The sequence below is a fragment of the Stigmatopora nigra genome, chromosome 10 (genome assembly GCF_051989575.1).
Source record: "Stigmatopora nigra isolate UIUO_SnigA chromosome 10, RoL_Snig_1.1, whole genome shotgun sequence".
NCBI classification, from domain to species: domain Eukaryota; kingdom Metazoa; phylum Chordata; class Actinopteri; order Syngnathiformes; family Syngnathidae; genus Stigmatopora; species Stigmatopora nigra.
Window position 1 is genome coordinate 10814419 of NC_135517.1, and position 21621 is coordinate 10836039.

A 21621-nucleotide genomic window follows, 5' to 3' on the forward strand; every position below is an offset into this window, starting at 1 on the left:
AAGCAAATAAACAGCAGACTTTACTACTCTTCAATCCCGGCTCTCGTTTCACCGCTAAATGGCTCCACATAAACAGGCAGGATAGACGGCCAAGAAAAAGTAAAAATAACAAAAAAATAAAAAAGCAAACGCTTGACTCCCTACTGAAAATACACCGATGAGCGACGCATAACAAAATCTTTTGACGGAGCGCTCTGAAAAGGAAATTAAGCCGGGCTGTCAAAAAATTAAACCGGCTTCCATTGGAAAAGAAATGGAGTCTTTTTGGCTTCCACAATGCATGCGGACGGGCCTGCCAAGATGCTGCAGTCCACATTGCAAAGGCTTCTAGCAAAGAAAGGAAAAAACCTCACGTGGTAGTGTTAATAACACTTGCTTACTGACAGGCAATGCGTATCCGCGTAAAAGTCATTTTAGCCTCCATTTAACCCTCGTTATGTTTGTTTCTTTGGATGAACTCAATCTCTTCTCGGGGGTTAATCACTATCATTTCATGGATTTATCGCCACGAGGTCACCAAACTCAACTTTGAAGTCCATGGCGCAATTAACTCGTCCAAACGTAGACTCGACTCGCTTGGACGTCCAATTACGAGCCACGAGCGAGCGAGCAGTTTCCCGGGGCCTTCATTAGCTTCTCTCTTTGCAGCAATGAAGGCAGGGCTTTTGAAAATTCGGGCTTGATTGGTCTCGAGGTCAGCGGGTTGACATCTAATCCCAATTTTTTGGGTTTTTCCATGTATCTAACCCAGCAAGGGATGTACCAAACTGTATTTATAGCATTTTGGGAGGGGTCTAATTCGAGTATTGTAACTCCTGGACTCAGGCACAACTAAAAGTCAATTTTCTCAAATACTACAAATGATTTGGTTTATTGCTTTGTTTGAAATGAAACAGATTCAGTTGTACATATCATTTAAGTGACTGAAATCGAACTGAGGCTCTTTGTTATACTGGGAAAGATTTTATCATCGTCCAAAGAAGTGAAAGTTTATGGTATATTCATGAATTTGATGATTAACCCCAGAATTGGCAGAACGGTATTAGCAAACATCGAAAAAGCTTTGGTTAGATTCATCAAAATGGCACCATTTTACTCACAAAGTGAGTGAAGAAACACAAATCACTGTGTTCACAATTATATATTCGTATCAATAAACTGCATCAGTGTGTTATCTACAAGTACTCACTCATAGCGGGATTTCAGCATCGTATCGTGTAATCTTCTGATAATAATACTTTATATTCAGTAATCATCAGAAAAGGATAGGCTGCTTTCACAATAAACACCATTATTTCACTCACAAACTCACCTAATCTCATATTCAAAGTAGTGCATCACCTGGCACTTATATCTTCTAACCTTGTCTTCAATATTGAAATTCACAGTTAAGATGGACCCTCACGCATCCACCCCCCCCCCTCCTAGATGTCAATCAACCGTCACACATTGCACATGTTATTGTATGTTATGCTACATGAAAAAAAATCCTGCTTGTCGCATATGCAAATGTTATGTTTATTTTCTATTTTTATATGCACATTTTATTTCATTCTTCCTGTATGACTCAAGTGCAGCGTTTTTTTTTTCTTTCCCCTCTCCCCCTCGCTGATTCTCTCTCATGCTGAGCATCTTTATGTACGCTCCTCACACGTTTATTATTTATGAATGCACGCAAAGCCGCTTCTGCCGAACGTGGGAACCCTACCTTGCTTTGCTGTAAATAATGCAAGGGCTAAAAACTTGTGCTTTTTCCAGAGGTATGGGGCTGGCTGTATGCAAAAAAAGAGTCTCTCTGTCTGGCTTTAAAGGTGCTGTGAAATACTACAGGAAGTAACTTTAAACTGGGAGCAGAGCCACAAATTCAAAAAAGTGTCGGAAAAGGCTTAAAATTTAAAGTAGATTGTATGAAGTCTTTTTTTCGCAGCACACTAAAATAAAATGAAAAATTTCCAAAAAAGAAGATGATTTCACATCCAGAATTTGCTGCAGAATTTTGCAGTCTGATAGTGTGTCACATCAACACTCATCCTGTCAATCTTTAGTAGCTAGCGTAGTACGAGACAGCTAGACATGATTAGCAATTCTGGTTGTGATGTCACAACCAGAAAAACAAAAACATGTTTGTCTACCAAATTCGTTTTCTATCTGTACTATCATTATCTTTCTCTACAGTAATGTATTACATTTTTTAACATACTCACATCTCATAGCACCTTTAACTCATTCGCTGCCATTTGTTCATTCACTACCAACCCTCCCTGTTCAAATGGATTGGTCGTCAATGACCCTCCGTAGTGGCGACTGATTTAATATTATTTCTGACAAGTAAAACTCAAAAACATAACAACTAAAAACTTGCTTCCATCTTCAACTTTATTCCCAATCTGATTTTGACTGGCGCTCACAAATTTAAATCTGACCTATTTAATGCTTGAGACGACAGCTGAGTCTCGCTTTATGCAAATGCTGTTATTATTGCATTTGTCTGCAGCAGATTTGGGTCGGGGAAAGACTTTGTTCCGCTACCACTGAAGCAAACTGTGCGTTTGTGTGTGTGTGTGTGTGTGTGTGTGTGTGTGTGTGTTTGTGCGTTGCTGAATAGACATAGGCATGATTGTGTGTGTGTTTTTTTAACACATGCATGGCCTAAACTGTCATCAAAGTAACTCAAAATGGTGGGAGAGATGGCAGTGAATGAGCATTGCACGCAATTTCTAATAAGAAAAGCAAAGAAAACCATAATGCAATTATGAAAGATATTGTAGTGAAGCTATATTAAATTCAATTATGCTGAAACACATCATTTTAAGGAGAAGGCTATATAATACATGATGTCACATTTACTGCATGTACTAGTTGCATTTTGCTTTTTTGGCAGGGGTTATTTGAACATTCCATTATATAATTTGAAGGATATTTTCCCCAATTCATCACAAACCTTTCGCAAAGGTTAACTCCTTGCCTGTTATTAAAAAAACAATAGATGTCCAATTCATTTAAACTGAGGCTTTGAATGCAAATGTTTAATGACAGTGGAGTCGGTTCATTTTGAGGGGCAGCAGTAAAAAAATTCCCATTTGGCCACACTGGGTGGGCTGAAAAAAGCCTTAAATTCCGCAAATAATTAATTAATCACGTTGATCGCGATCAACCAGTTCATTGCCAAGGTACTTCTATCAGTAGATCTCATCAGATTCAAAGTATGGTGCCGACAGCCTCAGCTAATGTAAAAAACGACTTGCTAAGTCTTTCCTTTGATTTTGAAAAGCTTCATTTTGTCGCCCATTGTTGGTAATGTGACACATCCCACCTGACCTCCCTCCAAACTCATTGTGGGTGTGGTTATATGACCATGGCTACAATTGCAGGCAGAATCTGTCATCTGATTGGACAATAAAATGGAACACTAATTCTTATCAACCACCATTACGCCCAATAAAAGTGGTGCGCCCATTAGAAACAATTCATAAAACTCTGTTGTATTTTGACAACTATATTCCAATTAAAATACCACTTCATGTTTTTGCACATTGTGAGTGAGGTTTACAATTAAATTTGCCAGCTCGGAGCAGACGAAAACCCGCCCGGTGTCGCGCTAACTTATGTCACAGTAGCGACATGCAAACAGAAGCTGGCTTTCTATCGGTGTCAGGTTGAAGGTGCGCAGGTGACACTGTCATTAATCACGTCTGCCGCACGCCGAATCCACCGCACATGGTTCGTCTGTGCATATTTCAATGCCTCCGACCGAGTTGTTAGCTGTAATTATTTCTCGATATACACACACACACACACACACACACACACACACCATCAGTCATTATGCAGCTCTGTAATTAGTAACACTTCAATTATTCACTCGGCAGTATTGAACCCTTTTAGCTGCTTCGCTAGCCCGCGCTGTTGATTATTGAATCATAAAAAGGCAATAATTGATAACACTGTGATAAAATTTGATTTAACGCTGTGCCAGGACTATTAGGAGTTGGATATTATGGCAATGCATTCATTTAAGTAGATTAAGACCAAAAAGGAACTTGACTTACAAGTTACATGACTTGTGTGTATCAAATCAATGTTCACAAAGGGAAAGAATCAAATACTATTTATATCAATAAAAGTATCACACTATAATGTGATTTGAAAAAATAAATAAATACATGAATAAAATGGGTTATGTGAAAAAAATATCATTGTGATTTACTTTTTAAGTGTACACAAAGTGTACGTATTTGTATTTTCTATTTAGGTTTTTACTATGGCTTCCTGGCATACAAAAAATGGGATTAAAACTGTATTTAGTGATTTTTGGGGTTTCTTTTGCAAAGAAAAGCACTATATTGGTCCAGCCTCAGTCAAGTCTAAAATATCCAATCCAGTAAAATACGTCCTGAGACCGTGGCATTGTCTTTTTAAATGGGTTACAAATGAATTCTACATTAATATAAAGTACTGGATCATAGTGATTTTCTGGAATGGAACAATGAAATGGGGTTTCCTTTGTTAAGTCCATTTAGCACAAACGCCCACCACCACCCTTTTGAAAGTGTTGCTTTAGTAGAACATAAACATTTTTATCAAAACCATTCATGTTAATGCAGTGTCGTTAATCTCCACACCAAGTGACGTTGTCGGGCAAGTTGGATTTTAATTAAAGTCTTAAAACGAACGGAGGGGCCGAGCAACGGCGCCATCAGTCAGCTCGGCGCGTCTTATCTGCGGCGTCCGTCAGCAACGGCTTAATTGCACCCGCGTGAGGACACCGAGTGAAACGCTGTTTATTCTCCGGTGACTTCCATTGCTTTAAAAAACGGCCCGATAATTTTCTGCTCCGCCAGACACATTGTCGGATGAAAACCCGGTAATAAAGCTTGAAGATCCACTTAGCATTACTTTGATCTTATTACGGCTTACGGCTGTGCTCGGGCCCGCGGTTAATGTCGGATGCTTTTCACGCCTTGGAATGTTGTGTGCCAAAGCAACAAAATACTTTTTGCTGCAGGGGTAAATAGTGACGCCAAATTGACTTGATCAGATTTATATTTAACATGGAAATGAATCAAAAGCAACCAAATCGTGATATGCGACAAGTGAAAGATTTGCTATGGAAGATTTTGAGTTTACAATATTACTCTTAGGTCAATGAAACACTTGCTATGTTGTACCCAAAAGGGCTGGCAGCCATTAGATGTGAATGCTGTTGATGGGGCAAGACGTCGCATCCATTTCGGCTGGGAGGGGCCATTGGACGGATGTTTAATCGAAGACAGGAATGTATTAAATAAATACAGTAATACCTTGACATACGAGTGCCCCAACATTGGAGAAAAATCTCCCTCACGTAAAGATATATAAGCTTAATGGTTTCATACTCTGTATTGTACTGAATCATGTCATATTTTAGTATTAAAAATCCTAACCAATAGATAGGTATTTCTTATTTTGCGAGTAGATGGCTAATTAGAACCGATAAAAAGATGTTTTTCCATTGTAATATCCTGTTGTTGGTGTTTTTGCCAGAGGATGGAAAAAAATAATTAGTATTTAGTTCATTTCTATGAGAAAAAATGATTTGAGATACGAGTAAATTGACATACGAGTTTGGTCCAGGAACACATTAAGCTCATATCTCAAAGGGGGGAGTTACTCTTGATTCCGGGTGGATTACTGATGATGGAATGATGTGGTTATTTTAAGTTATTTTTCTATATTTTATGGTGCTTGTAATAAATAGAACTAACAATCACTTTGGAATCTAACGTTGTAAACTGCTAGTTTCTAGCAGGCGAATACAAATGTGGCAGTGGAACCTTTAGGTTGACAACATAATAGATATTCATATTAATATCCACACAAGGGTCGCGGGACATATTATATATTGAAGCAAAATAATATGGACCTACTTGTTTAACTTGGTCTGCCTGTTGCTGATTTTAATGCACCGAGCACTCGTGAATGCACTGGAGTGTGATGCGTTCAGATAAAACTAAACTAAATATGTCTGACTCAAGGCTGTGCCAGATGATTGACAGAACACCTTTGAAGCTGTAAAAATGGCTTTGACGCCATTCAAAATGTCTAAGAGGTGTTCTGAGAAACCACCTGTTTCCTCATTCTGTGAAAGCAAGCCTGAAGGTGCAAATGATTATTTTTAGTGATCCATGCCGAAAGCTTAGCTCGTCACCCTCACAGTTCTTGCATCGAGGGTTCAATCCCAGGTTGATCCTCACCATGTGGAGTTTGCATATTCTCCCTGAGCTTGCATGGGTTTGCCCGGGTACTCCGGTTTTCCCCAACATCCCAAGAACATGCTGGTTGAATGCTCTAAATTGACCCTTGGCATGAGTGTGAATGGTTGTTTGTCTCTGATTTCCTGGCCACGGCTTCAAGGTATGCCAGTGGTTAGCTGGGCTTGGCACAAGCACTCCCTGCGACCCTTGTGAGGATAAGCAGTTCAGAAAATAGTAGAGGATGCAACAGCATAGATTCGTTAAATGAATGCAGCGTTTCGAAAAGATGTTTGAACACATTTGGAGTATTACGAGTTCACCTTTGTTTTGCGATTCTTCATTTTCCCTGCATGTACGACAGCTTTGTAATTGCATACACACCCACCGCCAAGCGCACCATATGCCACCCTGTTAATTAGGCGGCAAATTACACAGGCTCTTCCCTCCCAAGTTGTGATTTTTGCCGAAATCCGCGCGCCGCTCTTCTGTTCCTTGCCGCGCTCGATTTTCCCCCGACGTGCCGTCTCATGACACGGAATTCGTTTTTTTCTCAGTTTTTTTATTTTACAACCCTCCCCCACCTACTCTGTTCCCTTGTCCGCAGCTGTCTTGCCGGATTGCACGAGATTTGGAGGTACAAAAACACGCTCGGGGGGAAATTCCATCACTTTATGGAAATAGTGGCTTTCTCGGCGCATTCATCCGGGGATTTAGGCGACACGCTTAGCTGATCACGCAGTCATCCCAATTCGGCTGGAAATCGCTCGTCCACGGAGTACATGTGCGTGGTATGTGCTGGTTATTGTAGAGATTGGCAAATATCACAGCTATTGTCCCCACTGAAGTGGGACCACACACAACCTCTGCTACGGGGTATGGGAAAGCGGAGTATTCCATAAGAGAGTGGGCACTCATCTTTTAGATGATTTTGACAAATGCAAGAACAAAGCAAACCAAAAATATTTAAGAAAATGTCTTACATTTAAAAAAATGGTATTTTGATTCATAGGCTGGCCTTACTATGGCTAGGTTTATGGAGGACAGTAATTTGTTTAAACCTTTCAAGAACAGTGGATTCAATTGAGAAGTTAACTTTAACTTAATTTATTCGTCATCAGAACAAGTCATGATAGATGAAAGTTGATTTAGAAACGTTCCATCCATTTAATTTAGCTAAAAAAATTGACACTGTTTACTTTTAACTAACTGCATTAAGAAACACAAGTATTATCAATGCTAAAACTATAGTTTCCTATATATATATTTTTTTAAATCATTCAATCTGACAACATTTAAGACAAATATAAGCATCTCCAAGCACAAAACATGGCTTAACTCGCAAAATTTCTCCACTCAAAAATGGCCCAAATGCCAAAACATGTGACTTGCCGCCTCCCATTGCGTCTTTGGCTGCACTAAATGGAAGCGGACAGGGGTGCAAAACTCTAGAGCAGGTGTTAGGGTCTTGGCTCTTGTATTCCCGTGGTGCACTCGCTTCATATGTGGCTACTTTAGAGGTGGTTGAGCAGAAAAGCCCCAGAATTTAGCTCCACGAGCCAATATTAGGCTCAGACCTGTTGGAAGGACAAACCCCTGGGGGCAATGTGGAGGAAGAGGTTAGATTTTTTGGGTGCTGCTAGAGTGCTCTGACACACTTGGCTAGCTCCTCTGTCTGATTTTGCCACCCTTGTTGCTCTCTTTCTTTTTCTCTCTCTCTTTTTATTTGTATTTTTTTTATCTGCCCTCCTCCATGGTGTTGCAGTCAGGTCTGCTTGAGTCACACACTGACCTCTCAGCATGGTCCACGCCACTGGACACGCGCGAAAACACAGCATGGATCAGAAAGCTGTCCCGATGCATCATCGCAAGTGGGGCACGGCAAAATTGGGGAGGAGGACGACATGGCGAGCTTTATTCTACCGAAAAAATAGGGATTTCCATACTAGTTTTTAATCAGGCTGCAGCAAATTATGAAAATATCATTGAATGTGGGCTGGCAACCAATTCATTGATCGTCTGTCTAAACCCAACCTAACTCCTGACCGGAGTTAGCTGACTTCAGCACCCCCTGTGACCCTTGTGATAAGACTTTGAGAAAATGAATGAATGGGTTGTTGAATATGACTTATAAATTAATGTTAATTCCAGACTACATTTAGATGCATTTCCCATTTATAACACAAGTTAGAGGTTGCCTCAAAAAAAGTAAATATTTCCAATCAAAGTAGGATTTCAGTAGTTTTTTTTTACATGTAAAAACAATAGATTTTCAGGCTTTTTTGCGGTCCTGTACATTTTCTCTTTGTTCTGTTTTCAGTGGTGTGAATAAATACAGTTAGGTCAAACACCAAGTTGCTTCTACAAGTACAACAATGATGTATTTACTCGTACAAGTTACTTTTACCCGAAATTTCATCAACGAAAAGTTTGGTTTCAAATACAATCTTATTTTACAAGAGATCTCTAATGAGTACCGGCGAGAATTCTCAAAACAAAAACAGGTCGCGATCAAAGCATGGCTTTTTTTTGGTTTGTTTTTGCCCCGGCATCAACGTTCCAGTAAACCATCTTGTGCCCGCTTGTTATCCAAAATAACAAAGTCTATGAAGTAAAAAGATAAAAATTGAGCCCTTGCTCAAAGCTAAAGGACAAGACCTTGAATGCATTAGGAGGGACATATGGCGACATAAAGCATACATTTACAAAGCATATATTGAAAATAAAACAAGATTGTGAAACGGCGTCACAGATAGACCAGGGCTATAATAAAGCCTCGGCAAGGGTCGTCAATCCACTAATTGTGATTTTTTTATTATTCATATCACATCAGCTACACACCATTGATCTAAAGCTTATAAATGTAATGCAACGTTTAAAGCGGCCATGTTTTTGTTCTTGGAACTCGATGGGTTCCCTTACAAAGTCTAGATATTTGGACGTGAAGATTATTATATATTATAACGCCGTACTACCTCCGCACTATAAGGCGCAATTTATAATCCTCATATATGGATCAATATTGGTAAATCATTGTATGAAATTCCATCTAGTTGACATACAATATAACCACTCCTACTATTGCTACTACTTCTACACTATAACCAGATTCCCTACTACTACTACAGCTCCATCTAGAGACGGTATAAGAACAAAATTGTACTTTTTGTATGGCGACAAAGGTCTGGCATTTGTTTGCGATTATATCTAACAAAGCCAGCACTCATTTTGCATCAAGTCTGATTCAGGGTAAAAATCCTCTTGCCATTGAGTTTTCATAAAGGCTCTGACATTGTGACTTTTATCTGGACTGCACAGAAGCGTAATTGGATCAACCAGGGGCTTGATTAACTGAAGAGATGACAACGTGTACACAGGCTGTAGAAGTATCAGTAAATGAGTTTAGATTTTTCGTGATGAGCCACCTGATCTCCACTACTCGTCCACCTGCCCAAATCATTTCTCTAATAAGCCTCCTCCGTCGGGCCACCTGAACACGACTGGGCTCATATTGACATATATTTTTGAGGGCTCAAACTAGAAATATACGGTCAGAGTTTCAATTTCCTAATTTTGCTTGTTGTCAGGCAGTAATAAATGAACGGAAGTTGAAAACTAGGTGCAAGCAATTGGCCAATATAGTGTGCAAATGTCTCATGTCAGATGTGTGTATAAATCCCACAATGTGTGTTGGTGTCAAATATTTTGTGTGTGCATCAAAAATGTGTGTTCCTTATGAGTGTCCATGCTTCATAAAACTGCAACAACATATGATGTGTCAATTTAATGCGACACTAATGAGCTATTCTAGAATCTGCAGCTTTCAAGTACTTACTTTTTGATGTTACGACAATTGTATTGACTTTTTAAAACCCCACAAAAAAAGCTCTCACCCTGAAACTCCACAAATCGTGACTTGTACCCCCAAGCAAGGCATGGTCATGTTCCAAAATCAGCAATCGTCAATCCCCCTATAAAATTTCCCATCTCTCTTATCTAACTCCAAACACAGTATCTGGCATTCAGTACAAAGACAAGCAAAAAAAATTAACCCCCCCCAAAAAACTGAGACAAATTACCATCCGCTCATTTGCTGATGCTTGCAAGGAACAAAAAAATTGACTAATTTGAAATGTAGCACTGGAACGCGGTTCAAAGTCAGAGCTGTGATTTGATTCTCACGCAAGTCCGGCGGGGCCGAGTTTTTGGCAGCTAGATAAGATGCTGATTGGACCGCTTGTGTTGCACTCTCTGCGGTCCTCTCACGCAGAGGTGGAGAGCACTACCGTCCAAAGACAACCCAGACTGAAAACACTTGACCAACTCCTGAGTATCTCTGCCATCATCTGGGGACTTTGAGGTTGTGTTGTGACACAGGAGACTGCTCTTGATACATTTTTCAAGGTCTAGAAGCTAGATTACACGGCCAACAGCTGGGACAAAACTGGATGCATTCACAACGTCGCAGGTTTTTCTCAAGCATACTAATCAATCTGACCAGGTTCACCGGTTGCATTTCCGTATAGGACGCGGTGGGCAAACTACGGCCCGCGGGCCGCATCTGGCCTATTAGGCTCTTTAATCTGGCCCGCCGACGTGCAAATATGATTTTTTTTTTACCCAAGATGGCCAGTGGCAGTAGCTCTGTCCACTCTTATTTGTTTTTCATTTTACAGCCCTATTATCTTTTTTTAAATGGCATTTTAATATTTCGAAATACATTCCTTTTTACTTTACTTTGTACTTTAAACTTTTGACTTTAATGATGAGTGATGAGAATGAAAATACTTGAGTCCTTTTATTCTGTTTATGTCTCATATGTACTGTTAACGGATGCAGTTTTTTATATGTATCGTATCTTACGCTGACCTGGCCAGTCTATAAAAAATTTTAAAGTCAATGTGGCCCCGGGCTGAAAAGTTTGCCCACCTTTGGTCTAGGATGTGGTGGGTGTCATCGTCGGCTTGATGCTAAAGTCTATTTTTTGGGGGACGGTGTGGACTATTTGCAAAAAAACGCAATGAAAAGGAAGTTGAGTAGCGATACACAATGAAACATCCGATTTTCTTTCCGAAATACAGTTCTATTGTCAGCAAGGATGGTGAAGTCTGTCCATAATTTCCATTTTCATGAAAAGTATTTATGTTTTTTCTTGAGATTGTAATGTCCCCATGCAGAAAAAAAGACAAATACAATATATGATAGCCCTCATGATGTCCTTTGTCTGATTTTCACAGACATTCGCAACAAGTATAGAATGACTTGAGATATTTTTTTTATAGACGTGATGGTGTAAATTCGGAGTAAGTCTCGGAATTGTTTACCCGAGTAAAATGTTTGGCTACTGTCCCCACCTCTCGTTGTTTAACCCTAAAGTTCTCCCAAAAGCTTGACATCTACAATATGAGATATGTTTGCACACATCACAACATTGCAGTTTTTTGAAATTTTGACAGAGAAAGTCTGCGTGGGATGCTGCCTTTAAATGGAACATGGTTTAGTTTGAAGCAGAATAGTTGACCGTGAGTGACCCATCTCTCTTTTTTGGTAGCAGAATGAAGGAACGGGACCTGCGGGGAATGTGCAGAAAGGCGCTGCTGCTGAGTGTCTGCATTGTGACTCTTTGGGGGCAACTGAGCAGCGCAACGTCACACAGGAGCCACATCGGTACGTCTCTGCATGACTCCACGTATCGTGATTTTCTTCCTCTTTTTGAGGCAATATTCTTCTACAACTTATAACTGCTACAGCAACGCCATTTCTTGATTCCTGATACTGATTTTGATACCCAACTCTGTTCCTTTTAATTCTACATCACTGCATACTCAAATGTATAATGTATAATATAAATATATATATATATATATATATATATATTTTTTTTTTTTTTAAATACTACATTTTTTGATACTGTCGATCCCATTTTACTGTTATATATAGATATTGCCTTCTATATAGGGCGCCTCGACATCAGTGTGGGACCTAGGTTCAAATGCAGGTGGGTCAACCTGTGTGGAGTTTGCATGTTCTCCCCGGGCCTGCGTGGGTTTTCTCCGGGCACTCCGGTTTCCTCCCACATTCCAAAGACATGCATGGTAGGCTGATTGGACACTCTAAATTGCCCTTACTTATGAGTGTGAGCGTGAATGGTTGTTTGTCTCCTTGTGCCCTGCGATTGGCTGGCCACCAATTCAGGGTGTTCCTCTATTGAACCAAAGTCGCTGAGATAAGCTCCAGCACCCCCTACAACCCTAGTGAGGATAAAATGGTTCAGAAAATAAGATGAGCATTCAATTTAGAAAGTTCTTTCTCCGCTTTGTGTGCTCAGCCCAAAGTTGCGTTCGTGCACATTAAACAGTTCGACAGCGGAAAAGTTTTAGTCTGCCAGTACAGTAATGGAGATCCTCCTTCATTGAGTCTGAGTGTTATGTGTGTGTGTGTGTGTGTGTGTGTGTGTGTGTGTGTGTGTGTGTATGGTCGGGGAAGGACAAGCCCTTTGAAAGTGATTTCCTTTAATGGATAGATGGCCTGGTCCTGGGGCGGATGGGCAGAACGTGTGAATACACATTGAAATAATGAGCCTCATTCCCATCGCACGACGGTCGCTGAAAGCCAAAGCCTCACCAGCCGAACACTTTGATCGGACGGAGGATCAAAAAAAGCCTGCATCCATGACCGGAGAGGCTGTACCTGGAGGTAATATGGGCTCGTGCGTGTGTTTATGTGAGGAAAAGGTAAAAGTAGCAGAAGCAGAATGAACAAATATAACTCATTTTCCTTCTGCATAATAAGATTGCATAGGGTTTGCTTTTTCATTTATAGTGTCCATATGGGTGCAGTTTAAAATGACTTTACCCTAAATTAGAGTAATAAGAGTTTTTCTGGGCTCATGTAAAAACAATTTCAAATGATATTTGTCAAAATTGAGGAATTGCGTGTGGTGAACGACTGACTTCTCTTAGAGAATTTAATGTATTCCACTTATTAGGATTTGCACCAATATCTGATTGGACTAATCCAACTGGAGAAATCTGCACCCTGGACAAGGTTACTTGTTAGTTATTTTCGCGGGGGTGCCAGAGTTTATCCCAGCCACCTATGGGGACCCTGATTTGTTTGCCAACCAATCACAGGGCACAAAGAGAACAACCAATCGCGCATACCTCGGGACAATTTTAGCGTACTATTAGCCCAGCATGCATGTTGTTGGGATATGGAAAGTAATACACGATACTTTTCAAAAAACAATGTGATATGGTATAGTGTTACGTTTACAAGGGGGTTCTAAAGTTTGGTACACAGTACTGCACTTTTACAGGAATTGAAGTTTGAAGAAATGGAGGTATTTTATCTGAGGCCTATTAGGTCAAATTCACCTAACATTAATGATTGTTTTAGTAATTTAAGGTTAACGGTTAGCTCGAGTTAAAGTATCGGAAAATGTGCTGAAATAATGATCGACGGTGTGTTTGTCATACATCAAATATATCAGAAAAGTCACAAAACAGAATGACTAATACCTCCCGTATTGTACTGACATTTTTATGTTCTTTTTTAATTCACACTCCCATGATGCACATGTGACTTGGGCCACATGGAGGGAATTTCTGGATTGCTTTGCTTGGACAATGTAGTATAAATCCAGTCTTAAATGGACCATTGATGCATGCATTTGCCAATGACAGTGTTCCTGTAAATCCCATTTGTATGACTACAAACATATTTGCTAAATCAGTTAATCCCCCCTGGCTTATGTCGGCGCCATTCGCCCGTCCATTCATACTGTCACTCTGGTTATTGGTGTTGAGCGCAGCATCACATTTCACTAATCGGGCCCGCCTCCGGCGAGGTCAAATCAAGGTAGGTCCAACAAACAAACATCTTTAGCACTCAATCTCTTAACCCTTGGCCAAAGCTGTTGAACTTTTCACCGGGACAATGACCCCAGCACAGCGCGCTCTCACATCGCTGCATTAATACAAAACCCCGGAGCACCATCTACATTCATTAGCTAGTCATTAAAAAGTGGCGAGGGAAGAAAGGGCTGAAGGTTAAAGTGGTCTAGAGAGGATGTGGGCACGCTAACAAGTAGCTTTTGGCTGTACGAACTGCTTTGCTTGTGATTTCGGATGACCAACGGGATCAAACTGGAGTTGGAGCTATTCATACGGGACAGAAATTTGACACCCTCTGCACAAAATGTATAACTTCTATCTTCTATCTGAAACTTTGACTTTATATTCCAAGATGCTCACGAACAAACTCTCACCTCAGAAGGTTTAACATCAAGGTTTGCAAACTTAAGATGTATTTGAACATGCTTTTGGAAGCAAGTATTGAGACAACTATTAAAAATACCTTCAAGTCTCTTGCAGTCTTTGAAAGTTTTTACCAAATTAAATATAACTGCAAAATGTCATACCTGGATGGCATTTCATTGTACATACACATGTATGAAAGGGTTAAATATGACATTTCTCAAGTTTAGTAAACGTTAAAAACAGTACTTTTAAACATACCCTGTAAAGTACTCATTATTCAAAATTTCCCCAATAATTTCTCTCCATTTAACACAAATACTGCAAATTAAAATAGGTGCAGAAAATAATCTGAATGGAAAATACTGTGTACTTCAAAGAAGCCACTTTGTGATAACTGGAAATACTCATCATTTAAATGTCCTTAACATTGCAGTCATATTTTTCAGACAACAAAAGCCTAATCTTTAGAGTATTCAACCCTGACCAACCATACTTGAACCATGTTCTTTTTCTGAACGGCAAGTGTGTATATGTATGTGATTTTTTTTTTTTTAAAGCTGCAGCTTGTTTTGACTGCGAGGGCAAACGCTGAAATGTTGACAAGGGAAAAGAAAAACTGTGAGATACACCTAGAGGCATCTAGTAGGAAAAAAAGAAAAAAAGTCTACGGCAGTAGCGTTTAGGGGTCGTGAACCTGTTACTGTTTTAAATACAAGTCATTAAGCAGCGTGGCTCCTGCAAATTGTGATCAAAATGACTTGTCAGGTTGATATTGAGGTAGGCGCACACCCTGGTACACGCGAGGAGGAGGAGGACCAGGCGGCCTTATTAATGGCACGCAACTGTGCACAAGCTCTCATTTGAAATTCAGTGCAATATTTCCATATTTGCTTATGGTGTAAGCTTTGTGAAAGTGTGTGATGCACCCTAATGGCTTCCTCTCCCGCTAGACTTTGTGCTTCATAGAGCTTTTGTCTCCCTTTTTTTGATTATTTTTCAGCTTTCATATGCAAATGTCATTGGGCTGCTCTGCCCTCTTATTCATTTTAAAGTGTTAACGCATGAAAAGAGAGATCCTCCAGAGCCCAAATTAATGGCGGGATTCAACATTATATGCTTGATCTTGTTTAAAAGCAAGCGCCAGTGGACGTGCTGTTGGAATCTTAACCCTTTCTTGCACTTTTTTTTGTCCTTCTATGTTTTGGTTTTAATTGCATTCTTAAAGGTCGGGGTCTTAAGCATATGACCCAGAGATCAACTGCAGCCCACGGGAAATTTTGCGGCTAAATATTATTTTAAAAAAACGGTGTATAGTTGTTTTTATTCATTTTAATTTAACGGTTTCAAATACCATAACATAAAAGCATAAATATAAAGTATTTTCTCGCATTAAAATTGTTGAATTTTACAATTTCTCTTGTGTAAGATGCCCCCTGATTAAATTTTTTTTACCTCCATATTCATGGTTTTAATAGGGAGTAAAAGTGTGTTACTTTGAAAGGAAAATCTTCAGACAAATCATCGTATCTGCTATTTCTGAGATACTATGAATCGAAAGGATTGTCATAGATGTCAAAATAAATGTTGTTAAGTGTATTTCCCTTTTTTCGAGTTTGAAATAAATGAGCCGCATTGTCTTGCGCTATGGCGTTTTGTCTTTGTAACCTTGCAGTTTTGTGCATGTTAAGTCTAATTTGTGTGCATGTAAGAAATACCCTTGATTAAGTCATCATTTTTCTGACCCACAACTATGGCGTATATGCGAGAAAACACGGTACTTATAATTAAGCAAAAATAACAAAATAAAATATCGATCTACTAAAATTGGCTAATATTGAAGTTTTTTTAACAACCAAACGTCTTCAAATAGCTGAGTGATTGCGTTCCCTGAAAGGTTTAATTTATTAACATTGACGGCAATAGATGTCCAATCAATTTAAAGTGGGAGCTTTTGGTAACAGAACTATAAAAAGCGCAACGCGATTCGACGAACACCACCGTCAATGGTGATCGATGACCTAAGAAGCTTGGCTCGCCTTCAGCCTAACATTTTCTACCGACCCAGTCGGTCGGGGTGTTTACCGAGTGTCGGCGTGGCCGGAGATTGAGACGGAGACGCGGATGCTGCTTGAGATGCACCGTGGGGGTTGACAGAGGTGAGGCGGGCCCCCTCCTCGCCGTGGCAGCTCCCTAGATTAGAAAACCGTCAAACGTCCGGGGCGAGCGGCGTTGAATGGCAGCTGTATAGATGAGCGCAGAGTGGCCGTGTGTGGCCTTGGATGCTTTTTATGTGCGGACGTGGAAGGAATCCCAATGCTCCTCTTCATACAAGTTTATCAGAGTTGAGAACATGTTGAGTTTTGAGGTACTACATTTATACAAGATAGTTTGAAAACAACATGGGCTCTAAGATTGAGTCCTGTGGAACACCATTGATGTCTTTAATTCTGATCAAATACAAACTGCTGCTTTTCCACACCTGTTAAGGCGTTAACGGAAATTAGTGTTTAGAATTGAGTTATTTAACTCTGAAAACAATGAACGCTTTTCTGCAGAGGAACTGCCCATTGGCTAAGCTTCACATTCAATTGAGGGCAGTTATTTTTACAAACTGGATTGAGTTCAATCATATATTTCAATTATGTTAACTGCATTTTTTTTAGGATTAACATTGAATGTTAACATGTCCCTGTCAATATATTTGCTTTTAAAATTTCGAGACATAATTTCGAGTTAGAGTTTATCTTATAGTTTGTTGAATTTATTAATTTAATAATCTTCTATCAAAATTAGTTTTGTTTTGGGTTTTATTCACTTTGCCCTCGTTATATCTAGAGAAAATTACTAGATGATTAAACAAACATGATAGTTTCAAACTAGCAAAGCCTCTAAGATTGAGCCATGTGGATCACCTTTAACACAACTAAATTCATTGCAACCCACTCATTACTGAAATAAAGTATGTTTACTCTGTGAGCCTCAGTGTTTCCATGCAAGCAAATGCCGTACTTATTATTTTCTCGCGTTTTATTGTGTCTCGTTAGATATAAACGGCGTTACCAAGAGAATCCGTCGGTCGCCTTTATCCCAGCACCGAGCCTCTAATCGCAACTGAAATGTAAACCCATTAGCCCTCGACACTTTATGAGTTACTTGCAGCTATCCTGGAACATGGTGTTTTTTTGTGTTTTTTTTGGGTGGGGGCCGATTTTAAAAGAAACCAAAGGAGGAAGATGATAGCGATTCGGGCAAATGAATGCAATCAGGGGAGAAGTGCTAACAGTGTGGCAGTAATTGGGTCTTACACACTAAAAGCCTTCCTTTATCTTCCAATTAGAGAGGCCTCCTTTAAAGTTAGTCAATTGTAGTGCTGTTAATGGGCCACGCTTGGTTGGAAGCGAGAACTAGGAGGAGATTCAAGGCTGACCCCTTTTCAAAATGGCTGTAACGGCTTCATTCTTGTGCAGTGCTCAATATTTGTTCATTTTCGGCTACGAGTGATCAAAAAGATCGGCCGCTATTAACAGACTGCATTGATATTCCGCCATATTTTTGTTTGCCGGTCCACCCAGCCAAGCGTTAATAATTAAGGCCTCAGATCATGGTGTGAAATCTGTGGACCGTGGGCCATATTTGGCCCAGCATGTCAATTGGAGTGGTCCGCCTAAGGAAATTAGCATTGATTTTGTTTTAGATAAAATGATCAGAAATTCTCGTTTCTTTGTAGCCCTAAAGAATTAAAGAATCCTAAAGGGTTTCGGGAACAAACAGCTACTAGCAAGCATTAAACTATTTGCTAGTATTTTTTTTAGCTCTTGTCGTCAATAAATCCAAAATCAAAATCAATACCAGTTCATTTGATAACTGATTAATACCAAACTACTTGATTAATCGTGGCAACCTTAGTTTCCCTATCATTGACAGCCCTCAAGAGTCCAATCCACCGCACTAAAAAGAGAATTGACACCTACTCCTCCCAGTCAAAATGAATTGGACACCTGGCGCCATCAATGGCAGCCAGCGAATAAAACCTTTATTATTATTAGACTCCAAATGGAATTGCATGCCACCTCAAGCTACCATTAAAAGACAATAAGTGCTCGCCCTGTGTTTTAATAGCCCATCTAAGACAAAGAAGGACGTCGAGAAACCTTAGATAAAAACAAAAAAGCTCATTCCGAAAGAATTCCGGCAGTTCAACCTATTACATTCTCTCTGGCGCTCCATTCTCGTAAAGTCAATGCTCCGCCTTGGTCGTTGGCTTTATTATCCGAGTGTGGACAAGTCGCCACAGTGCTCCGTTCTCGTGGAAGTCATGGCGCGCGGCGGAAAAAAAAAAATGGAGGCTAGCATTTCACAGCCTGTGCTTTCACTTATTTTGCTCAACAGTCTTCCTCCAGTGAGGAACTATGAGGCCGTAGATAGAACAGGATTAGTTTGTTAGGAAACTACCTGATGCAGAGTTGCTGATAAGCTTGTGCTGACTACAAATGAGCAATTATAATAAGGTTAGGATTTACGAGGACGGTAGACGGTAAACAAACGCAGGCTTTTTAAAGGACAAGCGCAAAGGTGATTGTGATAAATGTATGATTGTATTTTAAAAAATGTGAAATAGTAAGCAAAGGGTTGTTTACAAGATTATAAAATAAAGCTAAATAGCACAAAAGGCAGTTTTAATCCCATTCTGCTGTTGGCCAAGAGCCAGTATTGTATTAAAAGTGATGCTGGGCTATTTCATCTTTTAAGTTTAATTGCTGTGGTGGCCCACATTTGAGTTATTGTTCGAGGAAATGTAATCGTATTTATTGGGAACATGCTTGATAAGTGTTGGATATGGTTGTGGTTGTGGAGGAAATTGCTCCAACACTATCACTGTGAGATAAGCCTCTATTTTTTTCCTTCCCACCAAGTGGTAAAATTAGTGGATTGAGGACAATGAACAAGAAAGTGGAGCAGCTGGCAAGTAGCCTATTCTGATGTTAAATTGTTGTTGATTAAAACATCTACAGAAGACTGTTTTGACCCAGTGACAAATGACATCTTGCAAATGAAAAGTTGTTAAAAACGACAGATATAGGTGTTGTTTTTGACGCCGGCGTTGCCAAAAGTGTACTAGTAAAAAATCAGTGTTTTCAGATGAGTAATATGAATTATTTGTTTTTCCAACTGCTGAGATTGCCTTTCCAGTCCAGAGATGCAAATGAAAGATATTTACCATTCACTAGATTCAATGTTAATGAAGCCTTATATGCATCCGTCTCGAGCGTTCTCTTTCTTCTTCACTCATTTACGCCGGGTTAGGGTGATTATGCCCTCGGTTTGAACCCTTACAGTAAAATCTCAGTGGAATCATGTTCTTCAAGATTTACTTCCTCCCCAGACCCACTTTCATCTTGTCGCATGACAAAAACAAGTCTCGGCTACTGTTTCCTATTCAGTCATATACCCTGTAACGCCCTTAAATAACGTCCACGGTTTCAACTATGCAGAGGCAAACAGCCACATAAAGCATTTTCCAACTCGTCGAACAATAAAAAAAAATTAAAAAAACAAGTCTGTCCTACTGTTTTCCATTGAGTCTGCTGCAATCCTGACCTCTAAAAACATCATCGGTTTCAACTACGTAGAAGCAAACCGTTACAAAAATAATTAAATTTTTGACGAGATTCAATCATTCAATCAGTTTTTCGAAACTTGCGATAGTGAGACTTTCCATCTCAACAACAGTAACTGAAATCCTCCGAGGCATGTGCATTCTGCGTACGCTGTCTTTCTGTCAGTCAGTCAAACCCGCAGGAGCTGAAAGATGAAGAGCGTGGCCACGGCGTTGGCGTGCGGCGGCGGCGGCCGTTACGGACCAGACATGACAGATAAGCGCTATAGCCGCGCGTGTCAAGATCAAACGAGCGGCGGACAGAGGCGCCGGCGCTGTGCGGTTTGAGCTCGGCACGCGTGTGGCTGGCCTCGGCGTGGTGGCCTATCGATCGTGCCTTGAAAAGCCTTTCAAGAGCGCACTCGTTAGTGGTGCTCTACTGGCTGGCAGCCACAACTCGGCTAAGCTCACCAGGCTTGCAGAAATAGAACTCAAATGTACTGTAAAAACATTTAGGCAGGGAACAGAAAGTAGAAAATATCATTTCTAAGGAAATTATAAACTTTGGGTTACTTTCTCTAGATTGTCAGTCACTTCCTTCCTATCCATTTTGGGACATTTCTGGATCAATGAATAACTTAATGATTAACGGAAATTAGAGATCCAATCACATTAGAAGGAATGGGACTGAAATATTATCATTCAAAGTCAGTTCATTACGTTTAAATGAGTCACGATTCATTTTAGGTCACGTTAAGCTAATTGCAATTTGCTTTGGGTCATTTTGGATCATTTCTATCATTGGTCACTGTTAAATTGGAGTCACTTTAACATTTTTTTTGTGGAAGTTGAATGTGATTTTATCAAATTGGTCTTGATGATTCTACTGTAAAAAAAAAAAATTGAAAAAAATTCTAGACGCCAGCTTTACTGATCAATTGAATTCCGGGAATTATTTATCATACCATTTAAATTTCAAGGTTTTTACTTTGGCAAAGATATTCATAACTGAGAAAAAATTTAATGAACATCTCTAAGATTTTCAAGATAAATCCGGATGTGAAGACTTGAATGGCTTTATTTTTCTCCTCTTTCCATTATAATGCCAAATGACAACTAAATGCCACAAAACTACTTTTCATCAGTAGGGAACTTGTTAGACCGTGACAAGGATGGAAACAGTCAAGAGCGCTCATTCGAGTGCTTACAGTAAATCAGCAGTAAAACGACCAACGTGCCTGCGAGTGCGCTCAGTAGAAAATGAGATGGTGACAAACACTGCCGCTTTCTCACCCTGTTAAGAGTGTAAAATTGCATGCGAACAAAAGGAAAAACGCACAGCGTGGCTTTTGTCAACGCAAATACTAACTACCTTTAAAGCGCTTGTACAGAAACCTGTCCTTGCGTCAGATAGATGAATAGGTGGATGAGTGGTTTGTCAAAAGCGCCAACGCTCGGCAGGGCGGCAGAGCTGACTCATCTGTTTGCACTCTCTAAAGATCAACCAAAGCGGGCGAAACAGGAAAACTCATTT

The 21621-nt window shown here is 39.9% G+C and overlaps 2 protein-coding genes across 3 annotated transcripts in view; one reads left to right on the top strand and one right to left on the bottom strand.

Annotated features, from left to right (window-relative positions):
• Nucleotides 1-21621, bottom strand: part of ppm1j (protein phosphatase, Mg2+/Mn2+ dependent, 1J) — a 148079-nt gene that overhangs the window by 30991 nt on the left and 95467 nt on the right. The gene's annotated exons all lie outside the window — the stretch shown is intronic.
• Nucleotides 1-21621, top strand: part of tafa3a (TAFA chemokine like family member 3a) — a 59122-nt gene that overhangs the window by 19893 nt on the left and 17608 nt on the right. The window contains exon 2 of one of the 2 annotated variants that reach the window (XM_077726767.1): nucleotides 11785-11897. In XM_077726767.1, coding sequence (XP_077582893.1) covers nucleotides 11786-11897 — 112 coding nt within the window. In that variant the 5' untranslated portion in view covers nucleotide 11785. Of the gene's footprint in view, nucleotides 1-11781; nucleotides 11898-21621 lie in introns of both variants that reach the window. The other variant, XM_077726766.1, reaches the window with a different exon arrangement.